Source organism: Saccostrea cucullata, unplaced genomic scaffold (assembly GCF_032062105.1).
Source record: "Saccostrea cucullata isolate Sc308-1 unplaced genomic scaffold, CSIRO_AGI_Scuc_v1 ctg2101, whole genome shotgun sequence".
Classification (NCBI taxonomy): Eukaryota; Metazoa; Mollusca; class Bivalvia; order Ostreida; family Ostreidae; genus Saccostrea; species Saccostrea cuccullata.
This window is the reverse complement of record NW_026922592.1, coordinates 136,576-158,692: the sequence shown is the minus strand read 5'-3', so window position 1 is coordinate 158,692 and position 22,117 is coordinate 136,576. Positions and strand designations below refer to the sequence as shown.

The following is a 22,117-nucleotide window of genomic DNA, read 5'->3' as shown; positions in this document are numbered from 1 at the left end:
GAGTGTGATAAAGTGAAATAAAGAACATTAATTTCTATATCAAAAAAACAGTGTAAAACATTGATAGTGATATATAAAACATTGGATAAAAAAAATCTTTAATGATTAGCGGTTGGATGAGATTTTTATCAAACTCGCCGAGGTTCGGAGATAAAAACTCACAACGAGTTTGAAAAAAATAAACTGATTTAATTTGATCTTTTTTAACATCCAACCTGAAAGTGTCAATGGATGAATTTGACTTTCATCCAATTACGGACAAAGAGGATTTTAAAGAAATATATTTACATGAATGAAGAATAAAAGGTCAAATGTTAATGCTTACATACAGTTTTGGTTTCTTTCACAACTGAGTGGAGTTAATATGTCCATTTAGCATTTTTTATTCATCTCTGCGAGCATTTGTTCGTTGTATTTCTATATATGAGTTAGGGTTAGGGTTAGGCATGCATTTAGGATACATATTGTTGATTTCAATCAAGGGAAGGTACAATCATTTAAATGTATCCTAAATGCATGTAACATGATATAGAAAGATGTGAATTGTACTCCAACTGGTGCATATTTTGTTTACAACACACGCTCTCTCAACGACTGTATGTATATATTCCCTAACCCGCTGCGATGGAATATTAACATATACATGTATGTTAGGTGTCAAGTGATACCACACAATACATTTACATATTTATTTGCCTAAAGTTGTACGATTTAAAAAAGGTCTACGTTAAGTTTCAGTTTGTTAAATTGTCATCTTAAAAAATTTTATATTAACTTACTTTAAAAAGGCTACCTTTTTTCTTTTGTAACTTAATCAAGCTTAATAATGTTGGCAGAAAACAAAAATGTACAAGAAATATCTTTTTCCAAAGCAAAATTAAGGATAAAGACAGGCGAGACGTTCATTCACTTTCCATCAGGAAAAGAACGACAACTCTCGGCATAGACAAAAGCGACTCACGCCCTCCGATTATAATATGCGACAAAATTCGTCATAATTCAAGGTATTATATTTGTTTCCCTGCATGAAGAATCTAACAAACTGATATTTTTGAAAGTATTCGAGAAGCAGCGATTCTTGATTTAAACAATTTATTTATTATCAAATTTACATACATTAATTAAATTCCACAATTCGAAGAAAACGAAAGTAGGCAATTTTATATAATGTTTACTATTTTGTTAACCTGGTTTCCAGCGATGTTAACGTGATTGTGTTATAATGTGTTATCATTCTTAAAAAAATATCAAGCAGATCATTCATGTATATTATGTTTTTATTATTAAACAAATATTGCTTTAACTGGCAGATGACCTGCTTATAACATTTTAATGGAGTATAATGTTAAAGAATGTAAATCTAAATGGTTAATATATTATAAGTATTCGTTCCTATTATAGAATTTTTGAGCTATTGGGTTATGGACCCCTGTACCAGTGCCCAGGACGTGATGCGATGTTGCCTGTGTGAGATTGCTGTGGCACAAATGCACTGTGTTGGAGAACACTTTTCTTCTGATCTCTCAAAACCTCATAAAATTGTTGATTTCAAGGCTAGGAAGTCTACTTTGGTTTACCCTAAATGCACGTCACATGAAGTGGAAACATGTGAAATGTACTGTACTCAATGTGACATTCCTGTCTGTAACACTTGCATTGCTTCCGATCAACACTTAAGTCATAAATTTGTGAAAATATTAGACGTTGTGAGTACAAGAAAAGGAAAGATAATTAGGGAACGTACAGAATTGAATGAAACAATCCATCCAACTTACAAGGGCATTGCAAGTGATGTAGAAAAGAGATTAAATCAAGTACAAGAGGAATATGAAAATCTCCTGGCAGCAATAACAAAACACTAGGAAATTTGGCATAAAGAAATTACTGAACTGGTCAATAAACTTAAATCTAGAACTGATGAAATTAAAAAGAAACAGTTAGAAACTCTGCAGAAACATTTTGATGAAATAAAGCAGAAAATCTCCGACATCCAGGATGATATCAATTCAATCGATGATGCTTTAAATTCCACAAATATTTCTGAGGTGTTCAGTTTTTTGTCTCCAGTGGATAGATACGGAAAACTTCCAAAGAAAATCGTATTTGATGTCCCCGAATTTTCTCCCAGTAAAATACAGGAAGATCAATTGTATAAATTTATGCCTGGTGTTTTAGAAGAGGATGAATACAAATTTATCATGACAAAATCAGAGTCACCAGAAGTTGGATCCTCTCCTCCAGTCAAACAGCTGCTTGATCAACCAGAGACTGTCACCACTATAGACACTGGGTATAGAGGTTACCTTTTCAATGTGGCCTGTCTGAGTGATGAAGAAATCTGGACAAGTGGAAATGACATCACAATAAAACTCTACAGCATCAGTCAGGGATCACTACTCAAGTCAATCGAAACCAAGTCAGGGGACATACCAAATGACATAGCAGTGACAAAAAGTGGAGATCTAGTTTATACTGGTTTATGTGAGAAAACTGTTAACATGGTGAAGAATGAGAAGATAGAGGAGGTGATCAGACTACAGAACTGGATACCTAGCGGTGTTTGTATAACCCACCATGGGGACCTGTTAGTTACTATGTATGATGATTACAAGCGATCCAAGGTTGTCCGTTATTCTGGATCCACAGTAAAACAAACCATTCAGTTTGATGAGATGGGTAAACCTCTCTTTTCATTTGGTACTTGTGGTTATTCTATCTGTGAGAACAGAAACCTGGATATCTGTATTTCTGAAGATAAGGCAATAGTGGTGGTCAACCAGGCCAGGAAACTGAGATTCAGGTACACTGGACATACTCCTGCTCCAAAGAACCAACCATTCAGTCCACTAGGAATCACCACAGACAGTCAGAGTCACATCCTTACAGCTGATTTAAACAATGACTGTGTCCACATCATTGACCAAGATGGACAGTTCCTCCGTTACATAAACTGTGGACTGGATGAACCCTGGGGACTGTTTACAGATACAAATGACAAATCTGTTTGTTGCTCTAAGGAGTAACAGACAAGTGATGAAAATCAAATATCTCATGTGATTTCCAGATAACCAAAATTTAAAAAAAAAAAACAGTTATACAAGAAATATAATGCATGACAATAACTATAGAATTTGCTGTATTAGCTTACCTGAAGGCAAAATTTATAATGTTTCAAAAGCATATTTACTGTACGTAAATATTGTTTATAGTTATTAAATTTTTCGAACAACATAAATCAGAGAACTTGTTTATCCCGTTATAGGAAACTCTGAGAAGGATTATCAGATTGGGGGTCCAATCACCCCTCCGCCCTACCCCGTTTTGCAGAATTATAAAATGTACATGTATGTACTGAAGTCAATAAAGGGCTATCGGGACCACAGGGAGTTATGGTATAGATATTGTTCTGGTAATCTGAAACTCAAAAGCTTCTTGAGATTTCACCCGAAATTGAAAGGTTTACGCACAGACTGAAAATATTAATGAACAATTTTGACCTTCGACCTTTTGACCATTAAATCATTAGGTATCTTCCTTATGCCATAGGAAAGTGTGGTTCAAAATAGCATTGCAGAGGCTCAAAGGCTTTACAAGGAAACTAACGTGTTAAAGAGACTTTTTTAATCCATGACCTTGACCTGTTGACCTGAGAACCAATAAGATTCTTTCGTAGTCCACGGGGAGTTGTTATGTTAATTTTCACTGCAAAAGCTCTGATATCATTATATGATATCGCGTGGATACGAAAGAGTTACAGACAGACAGACAGATTGACAGCTAAACGGAATGACAGACAGAAATGAATATCCTCCACTTTCAGCGGGGAACAAAAAAAAAATTGGCAGTGCACCTACCTTTTTCTTTCTATTTCCTTATACTTTTATCTCACTTTTGATGACCCCTGGAAAATATTTGTTTAAAGTATTACAAATATCTAATTTGAAAATTCGGGTTTTATGGTTTCAGAAAAAAGTAAAATTTCATCATTTTGTCTCATGTTTTTGCTGTGGCTTAGATGGGTTTTTTTTATCATGAATATTTAAAAGGATGGACGTAAGTGCACAAAGTGTCGAAATCAATGTTTCAGATCTAGAGAGATTGCTGAATTGGAAAGTCCACTTCAAAAGGTTTTTAAAAAAAAAAATATCAATTTTTTTTCACGCTAATAAGAATACCTGCATAATAAGAATATATTAACATCCACAAAATATTTTTCCTTTATTTCTGACCGGTCACGGTAGCCTAAATCATGAAATTATAGTATAATCTGTCAAATGCTTTAAAAAAAATATAAATAAAATGACAGGTAATTTGCAATAAATAACGTTAACTGTCTAATTCATATAAACTTTAATAGATATCTATTCTCTAACAATCATACATGATATATGAAAAGTAAAATTAATGTATCACATACTTACATTTAATTTTAAAACTCATTTTAGTGTGCCGTAGTAAATTTTTCCTTTACAAAATCGTCTAGATTATTTGAATAATCCTCCTTTTTTTAGATACAATGTAATTCATTTGAAATGAAAACTAAAAATTATTACCATTTAGCTTCAAATATAGCAATTTTTATGTTGCAATTCATTCATTTTAAAATGTTCCGTTTCATCTAATAACACAGAAAACAGAGAGTATACCCGGTTGCTCTTGCCGTCTCAAAAATGCAATTAAAACGTTTCAATTTATAGAAATATTTAAACCTCCAATGTAACCATTAGAATACTGAGAAAGCAATTAAAGAGATTGGCGTTTAAAGAACATAATCTTCACCACAGTAAAATGATCTTTGGGAGAACCTTGTTAATTTTGCTTTTCACGGATTGGTTACAAGTGTTAGAACCTGTCTGATAATCTCCGGTAGACAGAGATAGGACTGTTTATATAAATAAGTGGTCTTATCGTAAGAGATTATCATTGTACTGTATTGATGCGACCACCCCAGGCGCAACCTGCCTCTTGACAATACAATATCGATATAAGTGGTCAGTGTTGTTTTATTTTCTTTAAGGATTACTTAGATTTTTTTCTTGTGACAATGGACGTGTTTTATTTATTCTGAGATTTAGGTTTCAACTGACTTTTACGAAACAAAGTTATAAACAAAATGTGACTTCCAATGTTCGGTTAAGGATTTCTTTTGTAACAATGGTGGATGTGAGCGGTGCTAAATATTTTGATGCCATTTCTAACAATAAACGACAGGAGTACAAACTGAAGGAAGCTGAACACAAAATAAACGATTCTAAAAGACGGATGCTTCTGAGATATTGGAAAGACAAATATGACTTAATGAACGATCTGGTTCTACTTCACGTAAAAACTCCAAAGTTTGTGCCGCCGGACAAAATAAATTCAATGACGTCATTACCTTCCCATGGAACACGAATAGAGATACACAACGTCTGTCTGGACAGCAAATTTCTCACAAACAAACCCACCACCACGGGCCGGAAACGAGCCGTCTTCACTTCCGCTCCCGTGATTGATATTCAAGGAGAGGATGCGGTGTGTTATCCTAACAAACAAGCCAAGCACGGACGAACCGTACATATGAATTATCCGCTCAGGAGACGGCTTGAGGTCGCGAGAAATCTAGAAAAATCTCTGATCTCTCTAGAACTGCGGAAGGACTTCCGGTCTCAACCCGCGGAGAAATACGACAGGAACGTGGGATGGAGTGCGCTGCGTCCGAAAACGACCGGAAAACTGAGAAAACGGGGTGAATTTGTGAGTGATTTGTCGTCATACAAAAGGGCGGAAACTTCATTAGGATTTTCTCTAGAACGTGGCTCTTCTATGTGAATATTAATATTTTATGGTTGTGTTCTGGAATAGACATGACTAAAAAAATGTGAAAATATGTTAATTTTGGAAGGGAATGGAAACTTTATTCAGTTGAAAAGAATTAAATTATTTGTTTTGGATCATAATCTGTCCTTGGCTAGCATTAACAAACATAACCTGACTTTTATTATTTCACTGGCCTCCCCTTTTCATGATCAATTTGTAGGCCCACTTTAGTGTATCTGTTGGCGTCTTGCTATGATATTTTTAAAATTGTGTTACTCATTTATGGAAAAATGGTGCTATAATCATTTTAGACCAGTGACTTTTCAGATACGGAATATTTGTGCGATTAATTTCTTGTATCATTAGAAGATAAAACGGGACCAAAGTGTCTTCTTTTATCCTTTTGAAAAATGTACCTTGAGTGCCTTGTCCTAGCAAATATAACTCAAGTGTCGCATATAATGAAATAAGGAAAGGCACAGCATGGTTTTCAAATTAATTGTCCATTATTAATAAATGAAGAATATTGATGAATTATTAATACCGAGCTTTACAAACACACTCTGACTTCAGATATCGAGATTAAATCTAGACAAAATGGAATTCATGTTGTGACAGGTAAACGTCTAATTTGTTCCTTTTCATTATATTAGGTCTATTCAATTAACAAATAATTAATTTCACGATGGGAGGCGTATTCGTATTGGTTCATTTTAAGAATTATTCTATCCTGGATTAAAGATATATTAAAAACTTTTTTTTTTCTCTCTCTCTTATTTGAAGGATACATATAATTATAACTAACGGAGATAAACACGTGTAATTGATCTTGGTTTTAAATCACCGAGTATAGAGAAAAATATTAACTGAAAGGCACTTAAATCTTATTTTATATCCGGTTTCAAAATATTTAAAATCCCTGATAATGTCAGGTATAACTTTTTTAGGAGCAATTCAATTTTTGATACTCAATTTCAAAATAACTTACTGTTTAATTTTCCGCTACAGTTAAAAATCACCTGTGGTGGTTAAAATTCCGATAAATAAAAAGATACATGTACAGGTATTTTTCTTTACACTTAAATGTAAGTTTTTCTTAACAGTTTATTCATATCAATCAAAGGGATTGGAAACGAGTTCTATATAATTTAGTAAATTCCTTTCCTTATACATGTATAATATAATGTGGGATGCAAAAAGAAAAATAATACAATTGATACATGAAAAAAGGATACAATATAATGTAATGTACATGTAAGGTTGTCCTACTGCCTGTAACATTATTTGTATATACATTGTATACTGGGTTTTGTCATGAAAGAATATCATATATTTTTATATAATGCAATATTTACATGTGACTTTGTCAATAAATTATAAAGTTGATATAATTACGTTGGTTATTTTTTTCTTAAAATATTTAATCGGTTTTTCAACTTTTTTTTTGTTAAATTCCCCATTTGCTTTGATGCGAGGAATTCATCACAATTTCATATTAAGAACGTTAACGTAGCAAAGTGAGAAGAATGTGCAGAATGAAAAAGTTTATGTGACATGTGGCACTTGTCTTCTCTCGAGCAGTTTTTGCCACCGGACGTTCTTGGTCTGATAAGACAGTTATAGATAGAGGTGAGATAAGTGTCCTTGACTTGAAGAACAATGGCGGTGAAAGCCCCTCATCAAAATCTCCGTAAAATTCTCACCCAGCTCGCAACCGGACTACCCGAGTCCGCCCAGGTAGGTCAAAGGTCAACATATATTTTGATTTGAAAGAATAATGAACGGTATTCATACATCTTTATACTTTATAAATTTTTATCAGTCGGTCATTTCCTTATCAGTTATATTAGCAAATTATTCAGTACAATTGAAACATGATTATATAATTTTTTTTAGTGACTTTCGATTCGAATCAATTTAACATTAATTCCCATAAATGATTTCCAAACAAGTTATTGGGTTTGATCACTAAGGAATGAATATAATTTTGTGCTATAAAACTCCACTCATATATTTCGTTTCAGATGTATGGCATGGTCAGAAGTTTTATCCGAGGTATTCCAAGTGGCTTGGAATTGTGGGTAGACAATTTAAATCTGCCTCAGGTTTTCATCGTCAGCGCTAGTCAAACTAAGAGTAAGGTTTGTTTAAAATCACATAATTGAATCTTTAATCAAGATTTATGTTAAGTTGTGCATTTAGATAGTTAAATATTAAAATCATAGCTCAGATATTATTATAATTTTCCGAGTCATTTCACTTACTTCCGGGCCATTCACCTCGTTGTCATACCACTGCACTTCCGGAAATTTTACTTTACTTCCCTGTTATTCTTAACAACAGATATACAATTTAGGTGGCCACATAATTTACATTTATCATTTTGTAGAGGTTTCATATATTTCAAACATTATGTATTTAATAAAGACTTAATATGAAGACTTAAAATGAAGACTTCCTTTTCTGAAAGTTATATTAAAATTTACAAAAAAAAATTAAATGTTAATTATGTTTTCATCATTAACAAGAGTTTTGCAAGAACACGTTGGGTTTACCAAACAATTTTGGTAAATCCTAGTATATTTTAGCAATGCATTGTAAAAGGGCCATAATAAGACTAGAAATTTATTAATGATACATGTATTACCGCATCTCTTCTCAAAATTGTACTTCATTAGATATATAGGGCATGTTTTTAACGTTCAATTAAGCAAATTGAGAATTTCATTCTAGTTTTGTTTTCTTTATTTTCCAGAATATATACTGTGGATCATTGGTCAACGTTCACTGTACGAACCATAACAACCTTCGTGACGTCATTCTGTCTCCCGGCGTACTCAATTTAAATCAGGAATTGTTTTTTCGAGGTTACTGGACACTAAAACTGATTTATTTAATCAAAATAGGCTGTGATGTTTTCAAATATGCATCTCTTTATATAATTGTCCAATTTTTTCCGATTCTATGATTTAGGGGTGAATGCGAGAACGTTGATGGTCTTGGAAGACATTTTTCCGTCCGGAAGTTTCCGTGACGTAAGCGTCCCAGGAACCACCCAGCTGTATTTTACATCGAAAGAAGAAGAAATTTTGAAAATGCAAGTAATTGTATCTGTAACATATCAGAAAATATTCAAGTTGAAATCAATGCACCAATTTTTCAGGTATTACCCTTTTGTATTGTTTAATATAACTGTTAGCCCTGTAAATACTAGTATTTTGCTTGACTTCGTAATTTTCCGTTTTTAGAGATGTTCCTGACGGCTTCTATGTGGGTCCATTTAATGAGAGAGTGTCCAGGAGAATTGAGGAAGTTTGGAAATTTACCCCACAGGGCATCAGTCAGATGAAGTTAGACGAACAAACGTGGGGATTTCCGGGATATGCAGTATATCACGTGCCTTCCGGAAATCTTGCCGGATGGGCCGTACAGAACATTGATGGAATTATGGGACATTTATTTGTGGAAGAAAAGTATCGCAGAAGAGGTGTCGCCAAATTTCTGACTTCAGTGCTCGCCAGGAGTGTGATAAAACAAGATGGTTTTGCGGCGGCGGAAATCGTGAAAAACAACGCCATGTCTAAGAATGTAACTAGTTATGTGGGACTAGCGGAAGTGAAAGGTCCAGAGTTTGATTGTAGAATGTTTAAAGTTAACCCTAATGGTAACTTCCCGGGATGATCTGAGAACTGATTTATCTAAAATTCTTACAAGTTTTGCTAATCCCTTTATTTTACTGATTTCGACGAAAGGAAGCTTATACTGAGTTAATTGGGAACGTATTGTACTGTAAAATTTGACCATATATTGCAAAAAAAAAAATTTAAATGTTACATGTAATCCCTGCTCGAATTATCTCTCTTATCATAAGATTGCAAAACCTTAACAGTGATTGACTGATGATAATAAAAGCAGACGTAGGTTAACCTGATGTACCTTCTAAATGTTATTTGAGTATATTTTATGCCCCTCCCTCTTCGAAGAAGGGAGGGCATATTACTTTGCTGTTGTCTGTCGGTCGGTCCACCATCAGTTTTTTTGTTATTTTCTTCGCAGAGGTTGCACATATTGAAATGAAAATTGGTATACAGATTTCTCGTAAGAATATCTAGGTCAAGTTTTATTTTGGGGGCATTAGTGTTTTACAAACATTTCTTGTTTATTTAAATTCCTATCACGAATTTCAACAATAAAGATAAACAATTTAATTCACCATCATTTACAATTATTTTATCTATACATCTGTACATGTTATACAACGTAAGGCTCCCAATCTTTTATTTATAAAATGGAAGGGTTTCAACTTTTATGTTTATGAAAATTTCACAAGCAGGCCGGGAAGGAAATAGTTTTTTTTATTCCCCCGCTTGAAAAGTGGGAGGGTATATAGTAATCGTTATGTCCGTCCGTCCATCTGTTACGCTTTGGGGTACCCATCTCATATCCGCAACTCCTCTTATACTACTGAGTGAATTCTAATGAAACTTTCACAGAATCTTTATTACATATTGCCATTGTGCACCTCCTATTTTACTTTTTGATCCGACACGTATTTTAGGTTTCCCATAGCAAAACATGGACATTGCCTTTATATTCTTACCTTTGACGTCACATATGCCGGCTTCTGAATAACATTTGATACGAGTTATCCCTCTTTACACATTCCCGTAAATTAATATATATGGCAAAACCTGGACATTATGGGAGGCGGGGGGGGGGGGGGGTATCATTTAGTGAGCTCATTGCTCACAGTACCTCTAGTTTTATCTATACTCTGAGCGACATCTTGATTTTCCTGATGAATTAATTACATCAAAAGATTCTTTGCAAACTGAAATAAATAATTTAGATTATCTATACATGCAAATATTGCTAATTGCATATGTTGTCAATCAATGGTCACTGAATATATCTTTTACTACAAGAATTCGAAGTTCTTTACTTGTAATTTTGTAGAGCAAAAAATCCAAAACTTGAAACTACGGCGTAAGGTATAAACAATTTTTTTTTTTTAAATTTACCATGAAACTAAAATTTTACAACATATCATTTATATCAGCCATTCCAAAAAACAAGAAAAAAGGACCCTTCAAACTTAATATATTGTCAGTTGTTTATTAAGAACATATTGACGCAAAATAAGAAGTACTGAAAAATAAAGTGTGTACCACATTGCGTCATGTATTTTGACTCATTTAAGTAGTTTTCATTTCCAGTTTTTTACCCCTTCGTTTTTTGGTTTTTTTTTTTTATTTTGAATTGAGTTATTCGGTAAAATTTATTTCAAGATTCACATTGTATAGAAAGAACGATAACTTGTACATCATGCAATGTTAGTTATTCAATAAATCGAAGTTCAAGAGTCAAGTTCCTAGCCTTTGGTCCCGCCATTTGCATGTTTTAATTTCCAACCAAAAAAAAATTCTTCTTGAGACTTATCTGATGTATGTGACTGTAAGTTTCTGACTGAATGTAATTAATTCTTATTGGAATAAAGTACAAGTTATCCCTCGAACATAAAAGCTGGTAAATATGTATCATTTACCAAAAGCTTAAAAAAATAAATAAACGTTTACAATACGAAGAATATAATTATGTCATACGTGCCATAAACAAATCTTATTTTAAAATTTCAAATATCTATTATCAAGATTTTTTTTGATCGTGCACATGCGTTGTTTTCGTTTGAAGGATTACCGAGGCCTCTAAACTTCAATTTAATTGGTTTTATTTTAAATTTTCCCGTGGAATTTAAAGTTTGAATTTATAATGATCAGCATTACTTTGGCTATGAAGGAAAAAAATCATTAAAATAACCGATTTTATCATTTTAAAAATCCTTTAATAACTCGATACATTTCATTTTCCTAATAAATTAATATTTTATAAAATAAAACATATCTATTCGTCCCATTTAACTGTATGAAAATGAATTTTTTTTTTTTAAATTAATGCTGTGAGTGTTCTCTTCAACACTTTAATTAAGAAAATAAAATATTTTGGGTTTTTTCTTCAAAAATAATTCCATATTTGTTGGAAATTTACATAAGAAGAGGTCTTTTTAATCACCTCGCAACAGAGGGGAAGTAATTAAGCAATCATGTTGAATATATACGTGTCTGTTTGTAGGTGAGTGGGTCGATCCTGTGTGGAACGGAAGTGACGTAAATTGCATCGAGATCGATGTCCTCTTTGCAAAGGGATGCTCCGCTTTGCTGTAACCTTGATAATTATATAATTTAATATAACCACTTAAAATATTTTGTTCTCAAAATGCATATTATAAATAATAATCTTTTATCTAAAACAAAAGAAAAATAATTAAGAAAACGAATTTTAAAAAAAACCTAAAGTGCCGAGTATTTTCTCATTTGTCCTACATCTGTATATATATAAAATTAAGTTAATTCCTCCGTAGAGATGGATTTTGTAAAGGTGTATACCTGTCGAAACGTCAAGTTACCTCGTATAGGAGTACAAGTACATCTGTATCATTTGTAAATATACGTAAGTTTTATTAAATTAATCAACTGTTCTTGATAAAGGTTCTGTAGAGGTGAGAGACATGGGTAAAGGAAAAAATACACCTGTATTATTGGTAATTACGTAACTTTTATATTAATTAATCAACTGTTAAATCCTTTCTTGTCCGTTTTGATAAAGATTCTGTAAAGGCGAGAGACATAGGGAAAATGTACATGGTGTATTGTGAATCGTATCTTATTATGGTGTAAATCTTATTAATTAACAAAAAAATTAAAAGTGCATCGCTGTTAATTTAATCATGTTACTTACATGTGTCTTAAGCTTATATTGTATTTCGTGAAATATGTCACTAATGTTCCGAGTAATTAAGGTATAATATCCCTCTGCTTCAAATTTCACATTTTTTATCTAATTCCAAACATTGATTTTCATCAACAACAATAGCATTAGATTCAAATGGAATTTAATAGTTTGCAGTATGAAGCGTTGCTAACTTTTTTTCCAGAAATGAATAATATGACTAATCGTGATGTTAAGAAACTTTGGTATGGTCAATAATTTTTCATCTCACAATAAAAGTATAAATATGAGGTATTTATGAAAATAATATTTACCATCATATCTATATAATTCTTAGTAGATAAAAAATTATGAGGCGTTGTTTTTTAAATCAGAATATCAAATTGTTTTCTGTAGTTGTAAAATAATATGCATCCATCAACAAGATTTATCTTTCCATTATCGTTCTTGAAAATATTTTTAGCGAAACAAGTCAAAATATTTATTAAATGTCTATAAACAATTCTGGATATTAAATTTCTTTAACAATTAAATGACGTATATATACATTACGAAAAAAGAAATATCTGAATAACACAGTTTAAAGGAACTAAGCATAAATGATTTAGTTAAACTATTATAAATAATAATTAATGAAATACTGGCAATGGAAACCACAAAAATATTATTTAATAATTATCCATATTTTCTGAAAATATAAAAGATAAATTTTGTGTTTTATGTCTCCATTAGCGACTACTGGACGAAATGAAGAAATATGCAGTTTTCAAAACACAATCAGAAACTATCCGCTCAGTTCTAATGCACCAAATTCCCTTTTAGTGAGCTTTTATTGTCACCAGTATTATGTACACTGTAGATTTAGTGCACCAAAGTTCTCCTGTACCGAGCAGTTATTGTCACTAAAAGAGGTTCATTAATCTCATCCTCATCGGCCGCCATTTTCTGTTTGTATAGCTGCCAAACTTCCGGTATTGTTCTCTTGTTTTGAGCATTGACCTTGAACTCCGATAGGTCAAGATCATCAGACATAGAGAGCTTACCCGCGTTCGATCTCGTGTCCTCTTGGAATAGGGTCCTGTTAATATTTTTGTTCAAGCTAACAGCGCCAGTATTTGTCAGGGATGGAAGAGAAATTGTTTCTGAACGCGTCGTATCAGTTTTCGCTGTACTTGGAATGCTTGAACCAAGAGTGTCCTGTTTGATTAATTCCTTACAAGGTTCTGAAGAATTTCCGAGAATTTTCTCCAAGTTCTGTGTAGTGTCTGAATCTTTGAAATGCACCCGCGATCTCTGGAGTAATTCCTCGTTATTTTTCCTAACATTTCGGAGTAAAATTTCTTTTTCCACTTTTCGTCGTTGTTGTTTCTCATACAATTTACACAGTGATTTTGTAACATTGTTCACTTTTCTCACAAACATATTTGACTTACTGCGTGATAGCTGTAGATCCCCCGTCTCCAGAGAACTGGTGCCGGAAACTTGTGATGATGAACCAGAGAAGCGGGAAGGCGCAGCAGACGTACAAATGGAGGGGTACGCAGACGACAGCGTGCTGGGACTAGCGATGCTGAAGGTTTGGGATCTTCGGAGCGACCCGTGTCTCGGTCCGTTTCTTAGTGAGGCCGAGCGAAGATTGATGTCCGCCAGTTGGTACCGGACGCATTTCTCCTCAAGGTTCAGTCTTCGGAGGTTGATTTCTTGTGCCTTATTGAGATACCTGTTAAATTCGTCCAGTTGGCGCTTTTCGCGCGCATTTCTTTGCCTCGTTTTGAAAAGTTCCTGGACGTCTAGAGCGGTATAAGCATTGCTGATGCTGAAATCGTGATAAAGGTGTCCAAGAGTCGGGTTAATTGTCATCATACAAACAAAAAATGCAAAATTCCAACAATGAAAATATATTTTTAACGTCTGCTCCGAAGCCAAGACTGTTTACCAAAATAAACAGGAGATCGTGTTGTGTCTTTCCATTAGATGTATGTATCCCGTTGTTTGTTTTCACTCGTTAAGTTTTTCGCACCTTTGTTAGATGTTATCTTCAGAGCGAGTATCTCGGAACCTAGATCACTTTAATGGAATTCCCTTTATTAACTGAAAATTCAAAACAATTTGACTTATCCTTTTGAATTGTGCACTTAAACATAAAAGGATCCAAAATGAAAAAAAGGACCTCGCTACACCTCTGTGATATCCCCACAGCTTTTATCCATCAGTGTCACGCTCGAACGTTTTAAAGATTTTTAAATGATTAACAAATATTGCATTGTTACGCTTGGTCCCTTCGGAAGCATATTCGAGAGTGAATTTTTCCAAACATTGTGTTAACACACGCCGGCTCTTGGAAGGAACTCTAATTCTGGCGGCAAACAAGAAAATTTGTTGACACAATAAACAGTGTGTAATTGTCAGAGCGGTCTAACTCTGGCGGGTGAGGGGGTCCCCTCAATCACCGCGTACCCAGGGCAGGATTTTCTACGTCATCGGGCCCTCTATAATTTTCTCCGCTCTCTTCAAGCTGTTGGCCTTTTGTCTTAAGTCAAAAGTTTTTTAAACAAAACATATACTTGTTCTATTAAGAAATACTTAAAGTTGTTCAAAAAAGTGTACAAGGCGGCACGACTTCCATGTTCGCAGTCTACACATCCACTTAACAGGGGGTAAAAAACTGTGAAATACGACGGCAGGTCTTTATCTAGAAACCATTAAATTACGTTTGCATTAAGTTAGTAGATCCAATATTGCATTTCTGTGAATGCTGAAAATTTTAATAAAAAAAGATAAAATTGGCCCGCGCTGCCATTTGAAGAGTTCTGCAAATACGACGTGGTTATTTAGAGTGCGGAAGTCAACGGGGGGATTAGTGTGTTCTGTACACGAAATGACAATGTCAACAGCGGAAGGGAACCACTTAACAAAAAATGACATGGCAGAGTCGCCGAGGGACGGTCAATTAAAAGCCTCGAGGGCTCTCAAATTTCCCTTTTTTTACAATTAAAGATGTCAATTTTATCTCAACTTACACAAATGTTGCAACTCAAAGATAAACATGAATTTTAAAACAAACTGGCGGTTTTCCAACATAAAAAGGCATATTTTGAAGGATTCTTCTACTTCAGCTTTTGTTATTTTCTTAAACTTTAATGAATACTTTTAATGCATAGGAATAAAAAAAATTTAAAAATACCTTTATGTAATAATGCGAGATAGCACAGGTGAGGTTAAAAACCCTGCATGTCATGTTACGATTTTTTTAAATTTATGTCATGATCTTAAGATGTGTAGAAAGAATTTTTATCACTTAACTGATAAAGCTATCCTTCCACAACGAAACACAAAAAGACAAAATATTGCGCAGATCTGACACTGAAGAAAAATACTTTTTTTTGTTCAATGTTCCAATAAGATGGGGAGTGAAACATTATTTGCTAATTGATAAATCACTTTTAATCATTTATGCGTCAGTATATTTGGAATTATATTTGAAATGGTACTTTTGAAATATGTTAAAAATATGGTTATATATGTACATACAAGGAATACAATACTTTTGTTGCTTAAAGAATTAGTTCTTCCAAATAAAAGGTAACATAATTTTGCAGAATTTACGAATTCTTTCCCTATTTAGTAAATTTATCAATTCAGAAGGAACACAGCAGCCTTTTGGGAGAAACATTAAATTCATAATAAAAATTCCGTATTTTAGGAATCTTGTCTAAAGAATATGTAATGCAGTTTTTTTTAAATTCTTACTGATAAAATTGTACGCCTTATGCTCTTTACATTTTCTGCAAAATTTCTTCCCATCAAGACAAGTTTTTAAAGGGAAAGCCGTGGTAGAACTGGTTTATTTATGCTGAAACACTCCGTACTTAGTAAAGCAGTCTGTGTCTACATGCTCGGTGCAAATTTACAAAACTAAAGAAATAAGTTATAGATATTTTAAATAAAAAAATATAAAAACAAAGGGTTTTCAGTGCCCTATTCCACATGGGCCTCGTACACCTATACTCATCTAAAGAAGCGCACGTGTTGACCGATGTCTAGGCTTTGTCTATATAATTCCTCTCCTTTACTAGAAATAACAGTAGCGCCTAACAATACATATTCCTAACATCATAAGTATACAATACCTATAAATCATGGTAACCAATATACCATTTATACTTCTCATTGAACACGGAATAGAATTAAAGGAATCATGTTAATCATTAATACATGTACAGCATTATAAATTTGTTGGGTTTTGTATCTTTACATGAAATTTCTTTAAATTGATATAAGTATAACAAGACAAATTATATTTAAAAATGTGTCTTTTCATATAACTCATATTAAAAAGAAATAATAAAGGCAATATGACAATATTACATGTATGGTTTGACAAGATCGTCTTGGGAAACAGTAAAAGTGTTGACCATCTACACTACAGTACTTAAAAATATTTTGAAGTTAACCTATCAGGTAACTCTTCATATTTTATTACTTTGCTATTTATGGTAAATATTTTGACAAAACGTGACCAGGAAAACTGTTGACTTTGAGTTTCAGCTTCTGGCTATTAAATTAAAAACAAATGTTCTTTCCCGTCATCGTAGGACAACAGTGTGACATTAATGTATAAACATGATATAGATTAAAGAAATGAATATCGTAGATCTATGGTGTTTTTGTTGAAAATTATATTTAGCTACATTTTTACAAATACATGACAGGTTAAACACATTTTTGTTGTATGTTGGTTTATAAGCCTTATGTTTGTTATCTTGAAGTCACATCAAATATCAAACATAAAAAATCCTCAACTCTTTTGATCAGAAAACATTTATTATGGACGGAATCATTGATGATAAATAAACCGGAAATGTACAAAGTCACGTGACATCGATTTCCAGCCTGAACGTAGCTAAACATTGTCACGTCCTATTAATAATTTTATGACAGTCTTGACATGAATTCGAAGTCAATCGATAGAGAGTAATAACTGTTTCGTCACACTCTAGAAATCCCTGAGTATAACTCAATCACTGTATCAGATAGTTAAATACTTTTATGAGCATTTTATTTGGAATTTGTCATAATTCCTAAAATATTGATGACATCTCGCTCACGTCACGCTCACATCTCGTTCTTCTGATTTCGGCCCCGGCGGATACCTTCCTGGAATCTGGCCTTTAAGTAGTCAAACACGTGCGTCCACGCACGTGCAATATCGGGAGTAAAATCGTCTTCTAACTTTTCTTTAAAGGTATCCCTAATGGCGGGCCATAAAAGCTACAAGTAAGAAATCATGAAAACAGTGTTCAGCATTGACAGTTCGCTAAATCGATTGTTCTATATAAATACATGTAAGACGGTCCATGTTATCTCTCAACCAAACACAGAAAAAAGACAAAACCATGTCCCTAGAAATGTACATGTATCTTAATTCGTTTACAAAACGTTGATGAATGATGGATTTATTTAATTTTTAATTCTTTTTGACTGATTTTGAATGGAAATTTCATAAATAATCAATCCCAAAAATATAAAGAAATCCTTATTTTTCGTTTATTCTTATATTATATGCGACTTTGTATTGTTTCATGTAATTCTTAACAAAATTTTGCACATATTTTCGACATTGTGACAAAACATTACAAAATTCTCCCACTTTACCCAGAAAATATCATGCAGATTATATAATATTTAAATATTAATCCATCAGAAATATTGCTGATATCTGAAAAAAAAGTTATTTGGCTTTAAAATGTTGAATATGTATATAATAGACATGTCGCATTTGAAAAAAATTATTTCAACTCTATTTTTTTTTTTAGTGAAACTAGAGAAATGAACGTACCTGTTTTAGGGAAAAGGTTATACACGTGTATATATAAATGTACTTTTTTTCCCTAATTATCAATCCGTAATCTGCGTTATAATTTTTTGCTTCATGATGTCAGAAGGCACAAGTGCCCAACCCCGTCCCAATCTGTACTCAAAGGTTTCCTTAAATTGAGTTTTTAAAAATATTTCCTTTGACACATTAAAAAACATTAAAACAATTAACGAAATCTTTCTTACATGTATAACATAAATCTTACATTTATAAAACTCCATACTCAGCGATGGCAATTAAAAGAGAAAATTTTGAAGTGCAACTGATGTAGTTTTACGCCATATTTTGAGATGCCGTTTCATGTATTTGAATTGTAGGACCGGAAATCATCAGACAAAATGTTTTCGGTTTTATAAAATGGTTTTTCCACTGATGTTGAAATTGTTTCCTATTGAAAGTAAATTTCAAAGATATAATTGTTATCAGTTAACATTAAACTCAATAGACTTGATTATATTTTACAACTTTGAATGACTTTCACCGTCAATAATTAAAAGGAGAAATATATCCGTCAATATCAATGTTAACATTTCGACAAAAAATTAAAAACATGGAGGAGAATGGTGTAATAGGAAGATCAAGGAGGGGGTTTTCTGAGGATAGAAATAACAGAAGAGGAAATGACTCTCAATTAACCCATACAAGGTCGGTACGTTAGTAGCATGACTTACAATTACAAACTTACAAAACATCATTTCAGTAGAAATAAATAAGATACAATGAAGCAGGATAATTTCTTTAAAGTACTAATTTTTATTTTATGTAAGCCAAAAGTACAGGGAAATAATTCAGGTAACAATACAAATATGTGAATATATCAAACTCCTCAAGATGATTATAAAAGCACCCCAATTCTTGATATTTTATCACAGAAACTGATGGCAGATTGCAAATTTCAGACGCTGATAAGTTTTATTTCAACGCACATGTAAATGTATGTGTAACAATAATTTTTGTTTTAATTCTCTCGATTATAGCCATGTTTAAACTCTCCAAAAAAAATTTTTTTAAACAAGCTAATTCAGAGAATCTGTATTAATTCCGCGCCAAAGGAAAGAAAGAGCATGTGTGGATCTAAAAGGGGGGAGGCTTTAAGAAAAAAGGGAGGGTCCATAAGAAGTTTTGGTACAAAACTCAAAAGCTTCTTCAGATATGAAAGTTGGACTATGAACTAGGGCAGAATGTATCAATTTACGACCTTGACTTTTGACTTTTAAATTAACAATTGTGATCTAGGCCATACATAGAGAGTTGAAATGAAATTTTGGTGACAAAAGTTGTCATATATCAAAAAGTGTTAAAGTGTTAAAAAACAAAAAGAAATTTTTCATATATTGTTTTGATCTTTTGACCTCAAAATCTTTAGGGTCATCCTTAGGCCATGCATGGGGAGTTTTGTAAAATTTTAATGTTCAAACGTTTCTGGAGATATCAAGCGAAAAGGAAAGTGTTACAGACATAAATACAGCTAGACGGACGGACAGACAGACCCAAATTATATTCCCCACTTTCAGTGAAAGCGGGTGACAAAATCACCTACCCCGACCATTTCCGGTCTGACGTGATATCCGGCGTGGCGCTCGCCCATCAGGATCAGGATGTTGGTCAGTATAACGGAGTCCTCTAGACTCTCCACCGCCGCCCCCAGGCCGTCCATCACGATCCGTGAGTGTGTCTGTAACTTCTCGTCATCCAGCACCACCTCTCCGTCCGCCTCCAGTCGGGTCAGGTTGTGGAACAGCTTCTTAAGGTCCTTATTCTTCTCAAACAACCTGAGACAGTGTGTGAAATTCGATAGTATTTATAACGAATTAAGAATTTTTTTCTTTTCTCCTAAATTCCATTCAATTTTGTGTTAGTTATATATAACTTATTGGTGATATATGAACCTGTAACTATATGTAGTATATGTGTATTAATTAACCTTGTACCTGTGGAGAGGGCTTATATAGGCTATGCCTGCTGCCCAATCCGTTTATGCATTTCTTACATAATAAAATATGTTCAAATTAAATCAAATCGAATTAAGAATTAGTGTGTATATTTTTTTGGCATAAAAATCAATTTTGAGCTTCACACCTTGGTTAATGTTTTGGTCAACTGCACAAAAAAAAGGTATGTATTATTCTCTATTTATCAAACTAATTGTTTTCAGACTTTTTGGATATATAACAAAGTGAATTTTCAGGTCAAGGACGATGAAACTCAAAACCATGTTAATAGACTCTTAAAAATTGTCAGTCATATCTGATATGCGCTTGCAAACGACAGATGTTTGCAAAAGGGACAATTAAAAATAACAAAATATTTCTAAAATTAAGAGTCTTATCTATCAAATTGTTCACAGTTTATATGGTTTCTTTCTATTTAGAGGAGGTTTTGATGTTATAAGAAAGACGTCTACGAATATTTATAAATATTGTCACGAATATTTGAAAATCACTCGAGAACCCTTTCACACGAGGGTCCATTTCCTCGACACTTAGATTATAAACATACACGAATCTCAGTTATCGGTCCTTGGACATCTGTTCGTGTACCAAAGCTTTCAATACGAACACAACCAAAGGGCTCTTTTATTACACAGGTTTTAGCTACATGTAATTTATGGGAAACAAGAAAGATATATACAAGAAATACCGATAGAATTGCAGGAATTGAGGCTTTCCAAATCTTTTTGGACAAAATCAATTTCAAGATGTATTAGAATAATTTTTTTTTTCAGCGAGTATTAAAAAAATCAAAGACGAAACATTTGTAGATTTAATTCCAAATCAAAGGAAGAAAATTAAGAAACTTGTGTCATTGTAGAATAGATTTTGGCATTATTCTTCACCCTTCATTATACTGACATGGAATTAAAAATACAAGTTAAGCAGATATCTAACATACTGACGTTGACATTTGATAAAATTTTACAGACAATCTTTAATACTTCTTATCCACTCGCTTAGCGGTCGGAGGGGATATTGTAAATAAATACAGTTGTGTGTATGTGTGTGTGTTTGTTGGTGAGTGAATCGGTGCTGTGCGAAACGGAAGTGACGTAATTTGCATCAGGATCGATGTTCAATGCTGCTTTAATCAATAGATATGCTCTTTGTTAGAGGATGCCCAACCCAAACCCTTCCCCTTCCCATTTTAGAACACTTAATAGGCTCTCTGTGCATCATTTAAGCCCCCACCTCACTTTAAAGGACATTTTCCTATTCCCCTGTTTTCGTACCCCCCCCCCTCCTTCTTCCTGACACTTACTTGTGGAAGACCATCATCCCGGCTCCATTTAGATCCTGTCCTACGATTTTCCAGCTCTCCTTGACCAATCGGATGTCCTCGGGAGTTACGTATGTTTCCAGTTCCCTCTTTTCGAGGTTGACCTCTTCAATTCCTGAGAACGTACAGCCCATGGTTGTAGGTTTTTTCTTATAAACAAAAAGGACATTAGATTATTATTTGAAAGTAATTTAAAGTCAATACTGTATGGAAGGTTGACTATACCATAAATATCCGTTACAGTTCATATATATACAGGCAATATTGCATTTTAAAATTTTCAGTAAGCTTCAAGTTCAAGGTCATAAGCAGAAATTGTCAAGGTTGGTATTTGAAAAAAAATTATCAGGAGCTAGACCTGCAGTTCAGACATGTCATTTC

At 33.3% G+C, this 22,117-nt stretch overlaps 4 protein-coding genes across 4 annotated transcripts; 2 read left to right on the top strand and 2 right to left on the bottom strand.

The window, feature by feature from the left end:
- The first annotated feature begins 1,421 nt into the window (after window positions 1–1,421).
- On the top strand, window positions 1,422–3,023 carry LOC134262024 (uncharacterized). The gene is made up of 2 exons (XM_062744402.1): window positions 1,422–1,615; window positions 1,913–3,023. Exons 1-2 carry the CDS (start codon window positions 1,422–1,424, stop codon window positions 3,021–3,023), a joined length of 1,305 nt encoding a protein of 434 aa, XP_062600386.1.
- A 4,395-nt stretch (window positions 3,024–7,418) lies between these two features.
- Window positions 7,419–9,646, top strand: LOC134262015 (uncharacterized). The gene is made up of 5 exons (XM_062744396.1): window positions 7,419–7,536; window positions 7,824–7,940; window positions 8,555–8,666; window positions 8,773–8,896; window positions 9,048–9,646. The coding sequence occupies exons 1-5, from the start codon at window positions 7,459–7,461 to the stop codon at window positions 9,478–9,480; spliced, it is 864 nt and encodes a 287-aa protein (XP_062600380.1). The 5' UTR covers window positions 7,419–7,458; the 3' UTR covers window positions 9,481–9,646.
- Window positions 9,647–13,308: 3,662 nt separating this feature from the next.
- LOC134262014 (uncharacterized) lies at window positions 13,309–15,099 on the bottom strand. Its single transcript, XM_062744395.1, has one exon. It carries the CDS (start codon window positions 14,446–14,448, stop codon window positions 13,447–13,449), a length of 1,002 nt encoding a protein of 333 aa, XP_062600379.1. The 5' UTR covers window positions 14,449–15,099; the 3' UTR covers window positions 13,309–13,446.
- A 2,261-nt stretch (window positions 15,100–17,360) lies between these two features.
- LOC134262013 (neuroglobin-like) lies at window positions 17,361–21,877 on the bottom strand. Its single transcript, XM_062744394.1, has 3 exons — window positions 21,719–21,877; window positions 20,004–20,235; window positions 17,361–17,856 (listed from the first exon to the last, which is right to left on the bottom strand). Exons 1-3 carry the CDS (start codon window positions 21,868–21,870, stop codon window positions 17,701–17,703), a joined length of 540 nt encoding a protein of 179 aa, XP_062600378.1. The 5' UTR covers window positions 21,871–21,877; the 3' UTR covers window positions 17,361–17,700.
- Window positions 21,878–22,117: the final 240 nt, after the last annotated feature.

Excerpts from the sequence above, each read along its gene's own strand:
- LOC134262024 (XM_062744402.1), top strand. The coding sequence starts at position 1,422 with ATGGACCCCTGTACCAGTGCCCAGGACGTGATGCGATGTTGCCTGTGT. Across the intron at positions 1,616-1,912 it reads GAAGTGGAAACATGTGAAAT|AACTGATGAAATTAAAAAGA; the intron begins GTACTGTACTCA and ends ACTTAAATCTAG.
- LOC134262015 (XM_062744396.1), top strand. The coding sequence starts at position 7,459 with ATGGCGGTGAAAGCCCCTCATCAAAATCTCCGTAAAATTCTCACCCAG. Across the intron at positions 7,941-8,554 it reads CTAGTCAAACTAAGAGTAAG|AATATATACTGTGGATCATT; the intron begins GTTTGTTTAAAA and ends TTTATTTTCCAG. Across the intron at positions 8,897-9,047 it reads GAAGAAGAAATTTTGAAAAT|AGATGTTCCTGACGGCTTCT; the intron begins GCAAGTAATTGT and ends TTCCGTTTTTAG.
- LOC134262014 (XM_062744395.1), bottom strand. The coding sequence starts at position 14,448 with ATGATGACAATTAACCCGACTCTTGGACACCTTTATCACGATTTCAGC.
- LOC134262013 (XM_062744394.1), bottom strand. The coding sequence starts at position 21,870 with ATGGGCTGTACGTTCTCAGGAATTGAAGAGGTCAACCTCGAAAAGAGG. Across the intron at positions 20,236-21,718 it reads GGGATGATGGTCTTCCACAA|GTTGTTTGAGAAGAATAAGG; the intron begins GTAAGTGTCAGG and ends ACACTGTCTCAG. Across the intron at positions 17,857-20,003 it reads TCAGACCGGAAATGGTCGGG|CTTTTATGGCCCGCCATTAG; the intron begins GTAGGTGATTTT and ends TCTTACTTGTAG.